The 14,520-nt window shown below is 46.4% G+C and overlaps 1 protein-coding gene across 2 annotated transcripts in view; it reads left to right on the forward strand.

The window, feature by feature from the left end:
* Nucleotides 1-9,753, forward strand: part of CHGA (chromogranin A) — a 28,618-nt gene extending 18,865 nt beyond the window's left edge. Inside the window, exons 8-9 of one of the 2 annotated variants that reach the window (XM_063117980.1) lie at nucleotides 5,374-5,484; nucleotides 9,105-9,753. In XM_063117980.1, the coding sequence (XP_062974050.1) occupies nucleotides 5,374-5,484; nucleotides 9,105-9,188 (195 nt within the window). In that variant the 3' untranslated portion in view covers nucleotides 9,189-9,753. The remainder of the gene's footprint in view (nucleotides 1-5,373; nucleotides 5,485-9,104) is intronic. The other variant, XM_063117981.1, reaches the window with a different exon arrangement.
* Nucleotides 9,754-14,520: the final 4,767 nt, after the last annotated feature.

A 14,520-nucleotide genomic window follows, 5' to 3' on the forward strand; every position in this document is an offset into this window, starting at 1 on the left:
AACGATTTGTCGAGTCCCCGATGATTTGTCGAGTCCCTCTCATTGAGCAAGAGCTTCAACGTCATGCGATGTACTCCTCACTTCCCCAAGCGGCTAAGAAATTCCAGGGGGCAGAAGTGCTACCTGGGTTTGGGTTTCCTTGAGAGGAGACAACACCAGAGATTTACAGCAGTTTTGCAGGGTTTGTTGTCCTGGCTAAGCGTGGGCCTTGTGGGAGGCGGGCGCTTGAAGAGGCTCTGGTTGAAAGAAGCTACAAGCAAGGGCCATGATGGGTTGGCAGTTATGCCCAGGAAACAAGGGCACAGCAAGGCAGAGACTATGAGCTAGGGATGTGCTCCGCTTCTAATCGGACCGGCGAATTAGAAGCGGAGCGGGGGGGCTTCGCCTGCCCTTAAGGCGGAGGCGAAGAGGTTTGGGGGCCCGGCGGAGCGTGGCGAAGAGGATTGAGGTGAAGGCGGATCCTTCGCCTCGATCCGGAGCTCCGCCGGAAAGGTAAGTGGGGTTTACCGGGCCCTGCCGCTGTCGCTGTCGCCCATGTGGCGACAGTGGCAGGGCCCGGTAAACCCCCCCTCCTCTCCCTTACCTGCGTCCATCCGCGGTCTGTCAGCTTCTTCAATTGAGCCCGCGGTTCAACCAGGAAGTCTAGGCTGCACTTGCGGCCCAGACTTCCTGGTTGAACCGCGGGCTCAATTGAAGAAGCCGACGGACCGCGGACGGAGGCAGGTAAGGCCCCCCTCCCCCTCGGCCCGGTAAACCCCCGCCCTCCTCTCCCAGCCTTACCTGGCGCCACTCCCCTCCACTGCGGAGCTCCGATTCGGAGCCGGAGCTCCGCAGCGAAGAGGAGCGGACTATGGGTGGAGCGGCACGGGGCGGAGCAGGGGGTCCATGCACAGCTCTACTATGAGCACCTTGGCCAGGGCTCTGCAGGCACTGCTAGGCTGAGGTACTTCCTCAGGAAAGAAGCTGTTGCCACCGAGGTCAGTGGGGCAGTGAATCTGCTTTGGGTTTCAGTCAGAACTCCAAAAGAGCTCTCCGAGGTGCTTTGCAAGTTATCCAAGGTGCTGGCTGTTGCTCCGGGAAGGGACCGGCAGCAATGGAGGCCTTAAAAAGGCTGGTCCGTTCAGATCTCTCAAAATCATCACTTCTCACAGGGTACTGACAAACTTCTTTAAAGGCCCCATGCATGAGCAGATGCTTCCAGTCATGCAGTGAGATTTCCTCTTGCTTTCCTCTCCCCTGTGTGCCCCCAAATCTCCACCAGAGGGTCGCCCAATTTTCCAGAGCAGATTTGTTGGGGGGAAAGGGGGGAATGAAGTGGGGAGGGGAAATCCGTTCTGCCAGCCGTTTCCGTTGTGCCAGTGAATGACCCAAATTGGATTGAGCCCAATATTATGAAAACACAGGTTACAATATGATCTAATTTGGCTCCCAAATACAGAATGTGTACATTCCCCCACCCATATCCCCCTTGTAAACGAAAAAAAAACCCACACCCATCCAAACCAACCCCTCTCACCAAATATTTAAATAGATTAGAAGGTAGGGGTGTTCAGAGCGGGTCTGCTCCTCCATGAAATTCAGGACAGAGCTCCATTGAACGGATGTCCCACTGCGATTTTTGGGGCAGTTCTATCTCCCCGCACTGTTGGATTACCCAGTGGAAAACCTCTCCATTTTTGGAGAACTGCTCTAGTAGCGTCAATGGGAATTAATGAACAAAAATGCTTATATCTCCGTCATCTTTAAATATAAAGAGATGAAACCTGGCATCCTGTTAGCTCTTAAGTAGGGCTTTAGCCATGGCAAGTTGGATGCAGATCCCTTCATGCCTTGATGTTTAGGATTATTTTTAAACTCCCCCCCCTCCTACCATTCTCCACCCCATACACACACACACACAGAGAGAGAGAGAGAGAGAGAGAGAGAGAGAGAGAGAGAGAGAGAGAGAGAGAGAGAGACATTTCAGATGCACTTCATCATCTCACAAGAGAGCTTGCAGAACTTTCAGAAACTAGAAACCTCCTACAAAAATCAAAGTCCCCTATCTCCATGTGTGGAACAATAACACACACACACACACACACACACACACACACAGACGGGGTGGAAGCAAATAAAAGCAGACAGACACACACAGAGAAAAGAAAACCCAACAAAGAAAGTTGGCTCTGGCCATGTTAGGAGAGGGAGAGGTATTTCTTCTAATTCCCCCCCCCCCCCGCCTAAAATTAGGTGCACCCTTTTCTCTACTGCTGCTGGTCCTTCTGAAGCGCAGAAGAAGAAGTTGGGTGTGGGTGATTTTGAGGCTCCATCCACACCCTGACCTGCAAAACCAAGTGTAGCGCCTGGGATCATTTTTGTTTGGTGGCGGAGCATCGCAAGTATGCTAGAACTTAAGATGCTGCACCCCCTTCAAGCCAGTGGTCAGTCTCAGGCTGGCAGCAGCAACACCGGCCGCGCTGTGGGCAAGGCTCCCCCCACCCATATGGCCCCCAGAAAGGAAAGTGCTAAGGAAAGCTGATGGAATTTTCCCATTCCCGTGACGTCCAGTCGGCCTCAGCCACAATGTGAAAGAGCGGTATGGGCTCTTTCAGTTTATATAATTTGCAATCCCTCCCCCTAAGCAATGTGATTGGAGGGGAGACAGGGAAGAGACTGTGGCTATTGGTTAGCCACAGATGTCAATCTCAAAACTACCCCTCTCTCACCCCTCAGCGTCTTCCTAATATGGAAGTATTCAGTTAGTTGTCCATCATCAACATGAAACGCGCCCTCATGTCACCTAAAAAACCTTTGGATACGGATCTCCTCGGGGCTCTGAACAATCTTCTAACTGCATCGTGGGTTTCCATTGGTTTTTGAACCACCCCTAACCACACTGCAAGTTTGGAGGTCTTTTGGAGATCCATTGGAGGTGGACCTCCAAATCATTGAACCCTCCCCCCCCCGATTTTCGGTGCAGAGTGCACACCTCTATTAGAGAGAGAGAGAGAGAGAGAGAGAGAGAGAGAGAGAGAGAGAGAGAATTTCCTGTCAAACATACTACATCTGTAGATTCATTCTCCAAAATATAATCAGAGAAGGATTTCCAACTGAATGCTGGGTTATTTTGTGTATTCTATGTAATTCTTCATTGACAGAGTCTAAAAGCGATTAACCCATTGATCCACAGTTTTTATAACCGATCAGCAAACCTGGCATACGTTGGAACAGTAATGTTCTAAAATACTGAGCCCAATATACCATTACTGAAGCTGAGTGGGTGTTGTGGGCCTCTCATCCAAGAATACACATTCTTGGATGAGAGGCCCACAATGGGTGCATATTATTTTTATTATTATTTATTACATATTTATACAGCCCAACAGTCTAAGCTCTCTGGGCAGTTTACAACTAAAACCATAAAATCCTGTTTAAAACTTTAAAATTACATAAAACCAGAATAAATTACAGTCCAGGGAAAGCTTGTAAAATATATGTTTTTAGGAGGTGTTTAAAAGTTATTACATTTTCTGCCTCCTGAACCGCAAGAGGGAGGGTTTTCCAGAGGGTGGGGGCCGCTACAAAGAAGGCCCGCCATTGAGGTTCTCCATGGCGACATTCTCTTCGTGTTAGGGTGACAAGCAGGGCCTATAAGCACCCTGAGGTGGTATATAGATATAATTAAAAGAATTCTGAATCTTGGTTGCATCAGAGGAAAACAGAAGCTCCACTACTCGTTTGCTCTATTTAGCAAACCTTGGTTGCCGCTCACAGCAGTTCTCAGACAACCGACCCAACAACCCTACAGACTGTGGAACTTTGCTCCTCATTCTGTTTCCTTAGCAGATGTCTGTAGCAGCCCTTTCGTTATTAATAGGGTAGTATTTGTCAGCAACAAGCAAGCATCACAACCACAAGGGTGCCATCTTTGGAGGATGGGAATCGCCACAGGGTGGAGGATTGCACTGTCCTTGGGTGGCCACGTGCCCTATTTTATAGAGGACAGTCCTCTGTTTGAAGGCATCATCTGTTTGAAGGGCTGTCTGGTCCAAGTCCATTTTAAAGATGAAGAACCATATTAAGAAGGCCGTGCAGGGAGCTTGAAGTTGTCCATCAATCTGGGCAGCAGATTGAGCAGACACACAGGTCCCAACCTTCTTCACTGCGGTGAGATGTATTGTATTTCTATTTAAATTATAGTCATTATTTCTAAAGGGCATATTCTTAACTATATATTAGAATACACAAATGTTATGCAAATCACTGCCCTCTTTTGGGGAGTTCTGTAAGGGCCACTCTAAACTGACCCTCTCCCCGCATCTGCTGCCTGAGGCAGCTGCTTCATTTTGTCAAATGGTAGGGCTGGCTCTGTTCTCCACATTTATTTATTTATTTATTTATTTATTACATTTTTATACCGCCCAATAGCCGAAGCTCTCTGGGCGGTTCACAAAAATTAAAACCATCATAAAACAACCAACAAGTTAAAAATACAAATACAAAATACAATATAAAAAGCACAACCAGGATAAAACCACGCAGCAAAATTGATATAAGGTTAAAATACAGAGTTAAAACAGTATAATTTAAATTTAAGTTAAAATTAAGTTTTAAAATACTGAGTGAATAAAAAGGTCTTCAGCTGGCGACGAAAGGAGTACAGTGTAGGAGCCAGGCGGACCTCTCTGGGGAGCTCATTCCACAACCGGGGTGCCACAGCGGAGAAAGCCCTCCTCCTAGTAGCCACCTGCCTCACTTCCTTTGGAGAAGGGCTCCTGTGGATGATCTTAAGGTCCGGGTAGGTACATATGGGAGGAGGCGTTCCATCAAATAACCTGGCCCCAAACCGTTTATTTTATTTATTTATTTATTTATTTATTTATTACATTTTTATACCGCCCAATAGCCGAAGCTCTCTGGGCGGTTCATTTAGGGCTTTAAATGTCAATACCAGCACTCTGAATCGGGCCCGGACCTGGACTGGCAGCCAATGAAGTTGTAAAAGGACTGGCGTAATGTGATCTCGCCAGCCAGTCCCTGTTAGTAAACGGGCTGCCCTGTTTTGTACCAGCTGAAGCTTCCGGACCGTTTTCAAAGGCAGCCCCACGTATAACGCATTGCAGTAATCCAAACGAGAGGTTATCAGAGCATGGATAACTGTAGCTAGGCTATCACTGTCCAGATAAGGGCGCATCTATTCTAAGATAGGAGAGCCCCGTCTACCTTTGTATCTGGTAAATGTACTCCCTAGTAGCCAACAATGAGAGGCCTAGCTAATTGGCTACAAAACAAAGAGGTTCCCCCCACCTTTTCCCAACTACAGTGAGCCTGCCTTCTTGCTCAAGATTCACCTTGTGCCTTTCTAGCACGCAACGATCACTGTGTTTTCAGGGAATTGCCAAGACACTGACAAGACACCAGGGAGGCAACCAGAAAACCTTGACAACAGTCGCTCAGGTGCCGGTAGCAGAACAAAAACCCTCGCCGTCAGCTCAGCAAAAAGTAAGAGGAAGGCAAAGAGCATGTCTCCCTAGTCCATATTCATTCAGGAGTCCCCAGAGGAAGAAATTTGACAGCGATGGGACTGTTCAAACACACACAGAAACACATACATTGACCTGCCAAGGAGCAGGGCGAATGAATAACAAATCCCTGCTCCCAATCCATCCCGAAACGCCTTACAACCATGAATTCTCTGCTTACAGAGCAAGGCCTTTCCCATTTTGCACTGCTGAGACACCACCGCTCTTTCTTCTTTGCTACTGCTGACCAGGGGAGGCTGATGTCTCCGATGTCCAAGGGGTGGTGAATCTGGTCGAGATTTTAATCAGAACCAATCAGAATTCCAAAGGAGCTCTCCAAGCTGCATCTGTTGGTTTAGTCATGGGTTTAAACAAGTGTGCTAAACCCAGCCATGTTTCTTTTGGAGCGGAAGGAAGGTTGCAGGACCACACTCCAAACTGGGGGCCCAAATCCAACATGGCTCCCAGCAGTGCAGTTAGGTAACGTTACATACTGGACTTAAAATCATAGAATAGTAGAGTTGGAAGGGGCTTATAAGGCCATCGGGTACAACCCTCCGCTCAATGCAGGAATCCACATTACAGCATTCCTGACAGATGGCCATCCAGCTGCCTCTTGAAGGCCTCTAGTGTGGGAGAGCCCACAACCTCCCTAGGTAACTGATTCCATTGTTGTACTGCTCTAACAGTCAGGAAGTTTTTCCTAATGTCCAGCCGGAATCTGACTTCTTGTAACTTGAGCCCATTATTCCATGTCCTGCACTCTGGGAGGATCGAGAAGAGATCCTGGCCCTCCTCTGTGTGACAACCTTTCAAGTATTTGAAGAGTGCTATCATGTCTCCCCTCAGTCTTCTCTTCTTCAGGCTAAACACGCCCAGTTCTTTCAACCTCTCCTCATAGGGCTTTGATTCCAGACCCCTGGAATAGTCTTGCAGAAGAGGAGATTCTTTAGATGGTAATGTTTATTACTTCAAATGGTGGCATAGCCAGCCCTAGTGCATTTGGAGGCTCTTCTGCCTGTTCTATGGAGTTGGAGCCTTGACCTCTGCCCTAGTCTGACCTGGAAAGTTCGACCTATGAGCCTTATGCCTCTTTTCTGCTTAACATCGCCCCCTTCTGGCTACTATTGCAGTTAACTGCATTTTGGGAGGCCAAAAAGCAACCAGGAGAAAGAGGTTTTCTGCAGAGGGTGGCATGCAGTCACTGGGCCACGGGTTGCCTGCCCCTGCTTTAGTTGTTTCTCTTTCTTAAATGACAATATTGCTGGAATCAGAGATATACACTTTTTTGTAATTTAAATGTGAATATGTCAAAAAGCCGGCCTTTAAGTCTTGCTGAGAATCCTGCCTCATCATTCGTATTATTATTTAAGATACTTAAATCCCTCTTTTTAAATTAAGAAGCTTTACAAAGCAGCTTATAAAATCACACCAGGCAATATAAAAACAGTTAAAACATCCCAATAAGCGAATCATAGAATAATAGAGTTGGAAGTGAATGAAATCCAAGAGTCTAGCATAAAACAAAGGCATTCTTTTGCGAAAAAAGCCCCCTGAATTAAAGTCTTCAGAGCCATTGTAAAAATGGCAAATCTCTCTAGGGAGTCCATATCACAACAGTGAGGTCACTGCTGAAAAAGTGCCACCTCTTCCCTTCGCCCTACACCTGCGCCATTTGAAATGGCACTTCTGTGAGACTGTACCCCCTGCCAGAGGTGCAGCTAGGTAACTTTAGACCCTGGACTTCATGACCTTAGCACAGCCTTCCTCAACCTGGGGCGCTCCAGATGTGTTGGACTGCATCTCCCAGAATGCCCCAGCCAGCGGCTGGGGCATTCTGGGAGTTGTAGTCCAACACATCTGGAGCGCCCCAGGTTGAGGAAGGCTGCCCCCTTAGCAGGAGCAGGGGAAGAAAGGGAGGTGCTTATATGGCATACAACTATTTATTTATTTATTTATTTCTATTTCTATACTGTACAATAGCCGAAGCTCTCTGGGTGGTTTCACAAAAATTAAAACTATAGAATACAACTTGAAGTATAAAATATGGATACTTAAAACCACAATATGAAAGTACAACCAGAATAAAACCGTGCAGCCATGCAGAGGTTTTACAGCTTTAAAATTCAGATTTAAAACAGCAGAGTTATTTATTTATTTATTTATTTATTTATTTATTTAATTTATATACCGCCCCATAGCCAAAGCTCTCTGGGCGGTTTACAAAAGTTAAAAACAGTGAACGTGAAAAAGTATACAAAATTTAAAACCATCAAAAATATAAAAACAATAGTATCCATTTTATCCTAGAGTTAAAAGACTAGGATGATGAAATGCTAAAATACTGGGGAAATAAAAAGGTCTTCAAGGGCCCCCGGAAAGAGTACAACATAAATGCCAGGCAAACCTCTCTACGGTTCCACAGCTGAGGTGCCACAGCGGGAAAGGCCCTTTCTTTAACATTTCTTTTCTCCCTCCATGATTTAAGAACGTAAGATGTGCCATGCTGGATCAGACCAAGAGTCCATCTAGTCCAGCATTCTGTTCACACAGTGGCCAACCAGCTGTCAACCAGGAACCCACAAGCAGGACGTGGTGCAATAGCACCCTTCCACCCATGTTCCCCAGCAACCGGTACACACAGGCTTACTGCCTCGAATACTGGAGGTAGCACACATTCCTAATATGTTTGAAAAACAACATTATCTGCTAACCCTGGTTAAAAAAAACCCAAAACAGTTCTGAGCCTGTGCAGTTCTGCAATTTAAACTCACTTCAGTCGTAGCAAGATCATGTCAGCAGGAAGGAAAAGGAGCAGTTGTGGCTCCAACGTCAGTGGGTTGGTGTACCTTGGAGAGCTCCTTCAAAGTTCTGGCTGAAACCCGGAGCAGATTCACCACCCCACTGTTATTAGAACCACCAGCCTCTACTTAAAAGGTGTTTGCTTCTGCTGTGATCACCTGGCACTCTCTGGGTGATTAATAGGGGTGGGGGCTGAGGTAGTGGGGGCCCTGGTCATTAGCCGCAAGATCCAGCCATAGGTTGGATAGGTTGGATAGATTTTCAGGGCTACATATTGCGCCTTGCACTCCTCTGTTCTTAGGCATTAACCTGAGTTGCGGAATGGCAGAAGCGAAATATTTTTCAATACTTAACATCCCTAAATATCGGTGTGCATTAACTCTGGCAAGATTTAATGTCCTGCCATCTGCTCTGTTACAGGGGAGGTTTCAGAAAATCAGTTCTCCGGATCGCTTATGCCCATGTGGAAGCAATGGTATTGAATCAGTTATCCACGTTCTACTCTGTTGCTCTTTTTATAGAGAGATTAGAGAGAAATTGTTGCTTGACAGCAGATTAGAAATTAATGCACTTCTTTGTTGCTTCAGGGCCACAGAGGACAGAGAGACAATTGAGGCTTTGGTAAAATTCTTTTTGAATGCTATGAGAATTAGGTCTCTCCAGAATTGATTCTGCTGCACACTTCTCAAATTTGCACGTAACGTTGCCCTACTCTTTTATATGTGTAAAGACTGGTCTGTGACCGTAATCAACAATCATTGTTGTTGATGATATTGCGCCTTTCCTCTCTTCTTTTAGGACCAAGAGCTGGAAAGCCTGGCAGCCATAGAAGCGGAGCTGGAGAAAGTTGCCCATAAGCTGCATGCCCTGAGAAGGGGCTGATGACTTAACAACCTGTGACGTGAGCAAAAAGCCAGAAGTTTTAATTCACCGTTTTAAACACTGCAATTTAAAAATGTTTTTAAAGGAGGAAGTAATGACGGAGCTGGTGCATTTTGCCTAGGACGCCAGTATCACTAGAAAAACGGCCATCTCTCTCTCTCCCTCTCCCTCTCTCTCTCTGTGGTAATACTGATCTTCATCATCTTCATTAGCTTGTTGTTTGCTTTCATGCTCGCTATACTGGCTATCGATTTTCTCTTTTAACTTTTGGATTACAGAATCACAAGCAGTGTGACTGAACTCATGTCATTTCTGTTGAGAAAAAGGAATCGGTTTGTCCTTTTCTCCCCTTCTTTTCTTTTTGACTCTCTCTCTCTCTCTCTCTCTTTCTCTTTTTTTTTTAAAAAAAGCCACGACTGCTTTCTAGAATGTTTTACTCCTACCATTAGGTTTACCAGATAAAATAACTCGCAATAACTTGTTATTCTTTTGATTAAAAGATGAGTGCTCTGACTGTAATATATTCTATATAAAAATTAAGGACAAAAGTAAACATGCAACTTTGGGCTCCTTTCTTTGCCTCTCTCAGCTGCAATCTGATGAAAATCAAAAGCTTCCTAAGGGAAGGCAGACATCAGGGTTGTGGGATATACTTTGTTCTCCACCAGAACCGTGAGATCCACCAATCCCAAGGTCCACTGCCAGATGCCAAATAGTGGTTTAGGGGGCAAAGTCAATTTCCTAGTGATTTCCCATGTGTCCTACAACTGGATGACCTGCCTCAGGGCCAGTATCAAGGGTAGGCATGGTCAGGCACATGCTGAGGGCCCACACCCCAGCAGGGGCCCATTGACAAGAACCTCCTGGGGTTGCTCCTCCTTTTCGCCATTGGGACCTGCTTGTTCATCTGCCTCCCATTCTGGCCCAGACAGTGGCGGTAGTGAGAAGGTGGAGCTGTTGAGGCCACTGCCTACTTGCTCTCTGCCTGTCAAGCAAGAAAGTGGTGACATTGATGAGAAAGAGGAGGAGCAATAGCTGCTGGTGATGAGGGTGGGGAAAAGGAGGCCCATTAACAGCCGTCAAAAACCTGGAGCTGGCACTGGGGGTGGAGTGGGCGAAAGGAAGGAATGACTGGGTTGTATTTTATCGGCACTGACCTGCATGCACAAATATAAATCTACATCTAAGGGCATGTCTAGACCTAGGGACCAGAGGGGGAGGATCTCGTGATATGGTGATCGTGAGATCCTCCCCCTCAGTTTACACGCGGCGTGCGACGTCTCAGGAGAAAGATGACATCGCGCCCGCCATTTTGGTGTTTTTTTAAAAAGATGAGCGCTCAAGTGCTCCCAAGGAGCTCCGTGCCCAGTTCCTAGCTCCTTGCAGTTACTTGCAAGGGGCTGGGATGAAACCAGGATGATGGCTCACACCTCCCACAGTCTTGGGATCAACCTGAGACCGCGGGAAAAGTCGGGATAAAAGTGGTGCCCGTTATCGCAGGGAAATGTGAACGCACAGGGATGATTCCGGGGCGATCCCTGGGATACAGCACCATGTACATTGATGGTGCTATATAAATAAATAAATAATAATAATATTGCCCTATCTAGCCATGCCCTAAGTTGTTACAGACCAAGGATGGACAGGTTGCATACCTGTAACTGTGGTTCTCTGAGTGATCCTCTGTGAACTCACACATATGGGTTATATGACTGTGCAGAACAGCCATTCGGAACATTCTAGGCCTGGAAAGAGTTTTAGGCGGGAGTCCCACCCACCTCCCCTGTGCACGCTCCGCGAGCGGCTCCCACCTGCCTCTCCATTCCAAGATGGCTGCAGCAGAGGAATAAAGAAGCCAAGGCATCGAAATAGGGAGGAGGGTGGGTTGTGCGAGTTCAAAAAGGACCTCTTGATGAACCGGTTACTGGTAAGCAACCTGCTCCTTTTCAGGGCCTCTGTAACTTACACATATGGGTGACTGAAAAGCAAGAGACTTACCAGAGGAGGGAGACGTCATGCCAAGGCTGAAGAAAGAACGTTTCTGACAAAAGCTGCATCAATGTGAGCTCTGAGGCCAGGTCGCTGCGCTACAGTTGCAGAAGCGAAATACGTCTGGCAATTGGTAGTATGATATCCTGCATTAAATGGAACTGTGAGACAGCGTTTGGAAGAAAGGAGCAATCCGGGCATGGCACGAGTTTGTTCCTATGAAAAGTTAGGAAGGGTTGGTCATCCCTTAGAGCACACAGTTTGCTCGCTGTCTGTGCCAAAGGAATAGCAGTGAGGAAAACCACTTTGGTTGTGAGGAGCCTGAGGTCCATTGTGGCCATGGGCTCAAAGTTGCACTCGCCGTTAACTGAGCCAATGCCACAGAGAGTCTCCAGGCTGGGCCTGGGGGAGGCTGGTGGATAGAGGGGTTGTTGTTTTTGCTGTTATTTTTGTCCTAACCCACCACTGAAATGTTTAATTTGGCTCTCTTGCTGAAAGAGGTTCAGCTAGAGAGCCAAGCATCTTCATGTCAAGAGACCATGTTTACATTGAAAGCTTAAGGGATGACAAAACAACACATTACATCTGTGCTCATGACCACATGTGCAATATTAGCCCAAGGGTTGTCTCACATGTAGCTGCTATCAGAAATTTGTTATAGGCAGCCTTCTGCCTGGCACTCTGATAATCCACGCAAACACAACCCCACCGTATCATTACAAATATGGGAAACCCTCATATACAACTTCCCAATGTTTCTGCCCAAAACCTATTAGGGATTTATGTTTTTCTACTCAGTTTTGGGAGGGTTCAGACAACCCCAACATGTGTGAGGAGCCTGTAGAGGCTAGTCATGCATTTGTGAGATGGGAACATGTACACATGTACAGCTCCTCCATGTGAGGGGGGAGGGATCTGGAGCAAATCAGGAACATCCCTCAATTGGAGGGGCTCCATGTATATACCTCAGTATTCACAAAGGGCCCCTTCTCACACTGGTGGCACATCAATCAGGAGCAGGGTGATAAGGAAACAAGCCAAGCTGGTTCAGATTATGGTTTGGATTACTGCAATGCGTTATACGTGGGGCTGCCTTTGAAAACGGTCCGGAAACTTCAACTGGTGCAAAACAGGGCAGCAAGGTTATTAACAGGGACTGGCCGGCGAGATCACATTACGCCAGTCCTTTTACAACTTCATTGGCTGCCAGTCCAGGTCCGGGCCCGATTCAAAGTGCTGGTATTGACATTTAAAGCCCTAAACGGTTTGGGGCCAGGTTATCTGAAGGAACGCCTCCTCCCATATGTACCTACCTGGACCTTAAGATCATCTACAGGGGCCCTTCTCCGTGAGCCCCTGCCAAAGGAAGTGAGGCAGGTGGCTACTAGGAGGAGGGCTTTCTCCGCTGTGGCACCCCGGTTGTGGAACGAGCTCCCCAGAGAGGTCCGCCTGGCGCCTACACTGTACTGCTTTCGTCGCCAGCTGAAGACCTTTTTATTCTCAGTATTTTAACACTTAATTTTAACTTAAATTTAAATTTTACTGTTTTAACTCTGTATTTTAATCTTATATCAACTTTGCTGTGTGGTTTTATCCTGGTTGCGCTTTTTATATTGTATTTCGTAATTGTGTTTTAACCTGTTGGGTGTTTTACTGTGGTTTTAATTTTTGTGAACCGCCCAGAGAGCTTCGGCTATTGGGCGGTATAAAAATGTAATAAATAAATAAATAATAAATAAATAAATAGATCAAGAGCCCATCTAATCCAGCCAACCAGCTGCCTGTGGACACCCACAAGTAGGACACGAGTGCCACAGTACCCTCTTGCTCATGTTTCCCTAGTCTACATAGGCATTGTGCTTCTCATACTGGAGGGACCGTACAGCTATCAGACCAGGAGCTACTGATGGACTTCTCCATGAATTTGTCTATCCGCCTTTGAAAGCCATCCAAATTGGTGGACAGCACTACAGCCTGTCCTAGTAAATTCCATACTTTATGCACTGTGTAAAGATCTGTGTGATCTGTCCTGAATCTCCCACTTCATCTGATGATCTGGTATTGAGACACACAGAAAAATGTCTCCCTATCCATGTTTTCCACACCATGCTTAATTTCGTTCCACTCTATCATGTTTCCCCTTACTTGCCTTTTTTAACACTAAACTGTTCCAGATACTGTAACCTGTTCTCCAGCAATTGATATACATGAGCATGATCCTGCTTCCCCTCTCAATGGGTGAATATTGTTCATGTTAACATGCCTATTAGTGATTTTGTAGATATCCTGAATATGTAATATGTGGGGGGGGGAGCAGGGTTCACACATAATAGTAATCAATGGTATGGTTATTGAATTCTGAGTTGTCTGGATGTATGAATGCAGCCACACTAACAAACTATTTTGTTAACTATGAACAATCCAGAAAGAGGACCCATGGCTTGTTGGTGAATTGTGAACTCTGGGTTGTTGAAAGCAGGGGTTGTCATTACATGCAAATGCAGAACCGTGGCTTGATTCGCCAGGCTACAGAGATGGCAAAAGGGCAAGAGAGGTAAAATAAAATACATGCTGCTCTACATGCCAGTAAACAGCACCGAAAAGCTTTTGGGATACAAGTAGGGAGTGGGTGAAAGAGAAGGGAAATGAACAACTTAGGGTCTGGGAAAACAAAACATGGTTTGTTTCATCATCTGCCAGACAAACTCTGGGTAAGCCAACAAACCATGGGTTAGCATTATGTGCAAACCAGCCCCTCCCCCCAGTTGTGAACATGCATATGCATAAAAAAGAAAAATATTTATGGACATACATCTGTCCTGCTCTAAGTGATCATTCCATTTCTAGAAGTCAGTATATAGGAAAACGCATCAACCCTAATGGTCACTGTTGAGGCCATCAGAGAGAAAGGAAGCAGCAGCCAGGCACCTCTCCATCATGCCTAGGTCCAGCTCCAACTGAGAGCCCCCTCCATCCTGCTACCAGCTGTCGCTGCTGAGGCCATCAAAGGGAAAGGAAGAAACAGTCAGGCACCTCTCCATCATGCCAGGATCTGTATGAGGCTATTAGAAGGAGAGGTAAAGTTAGGGTGACCATATGAAAAGGAGGACAGGGCTCCTGAATCTTGAACAGTTGCATAGAAAAAGGAATTTCAGCAGGTGTCATTTGTATGCATTTCACACCTGGTGAAATTTCCTCTTCATCACAACAGTTAAAGCTGCAGGAGCTATACTGCAGCTATACTGTGACCAGATTTAAAAGAGGGCAGGGCACCTGCAGCTTTAACTGTTGTGATGAAGAGGAAATTTCACCAGGTTCTCCATATATACAAATGACACCTGCT

The sequence above is a fragment of the Elgaria multicarinata genome, chromosome 2, assembly GCF_023053635.1.
Source record: "Elgaria multicarinata webbii isolate HBS135686 ecotype San Diego chromosome 2, rElgMul1.1.pri, whole genome shotgun sequence".
Lineage (NCBI taxonomy): Eukaryota > Metazoa > Chordata > Lepidosauria > Squamata > Anguidae > Elgaria > Elgaria multicarinata.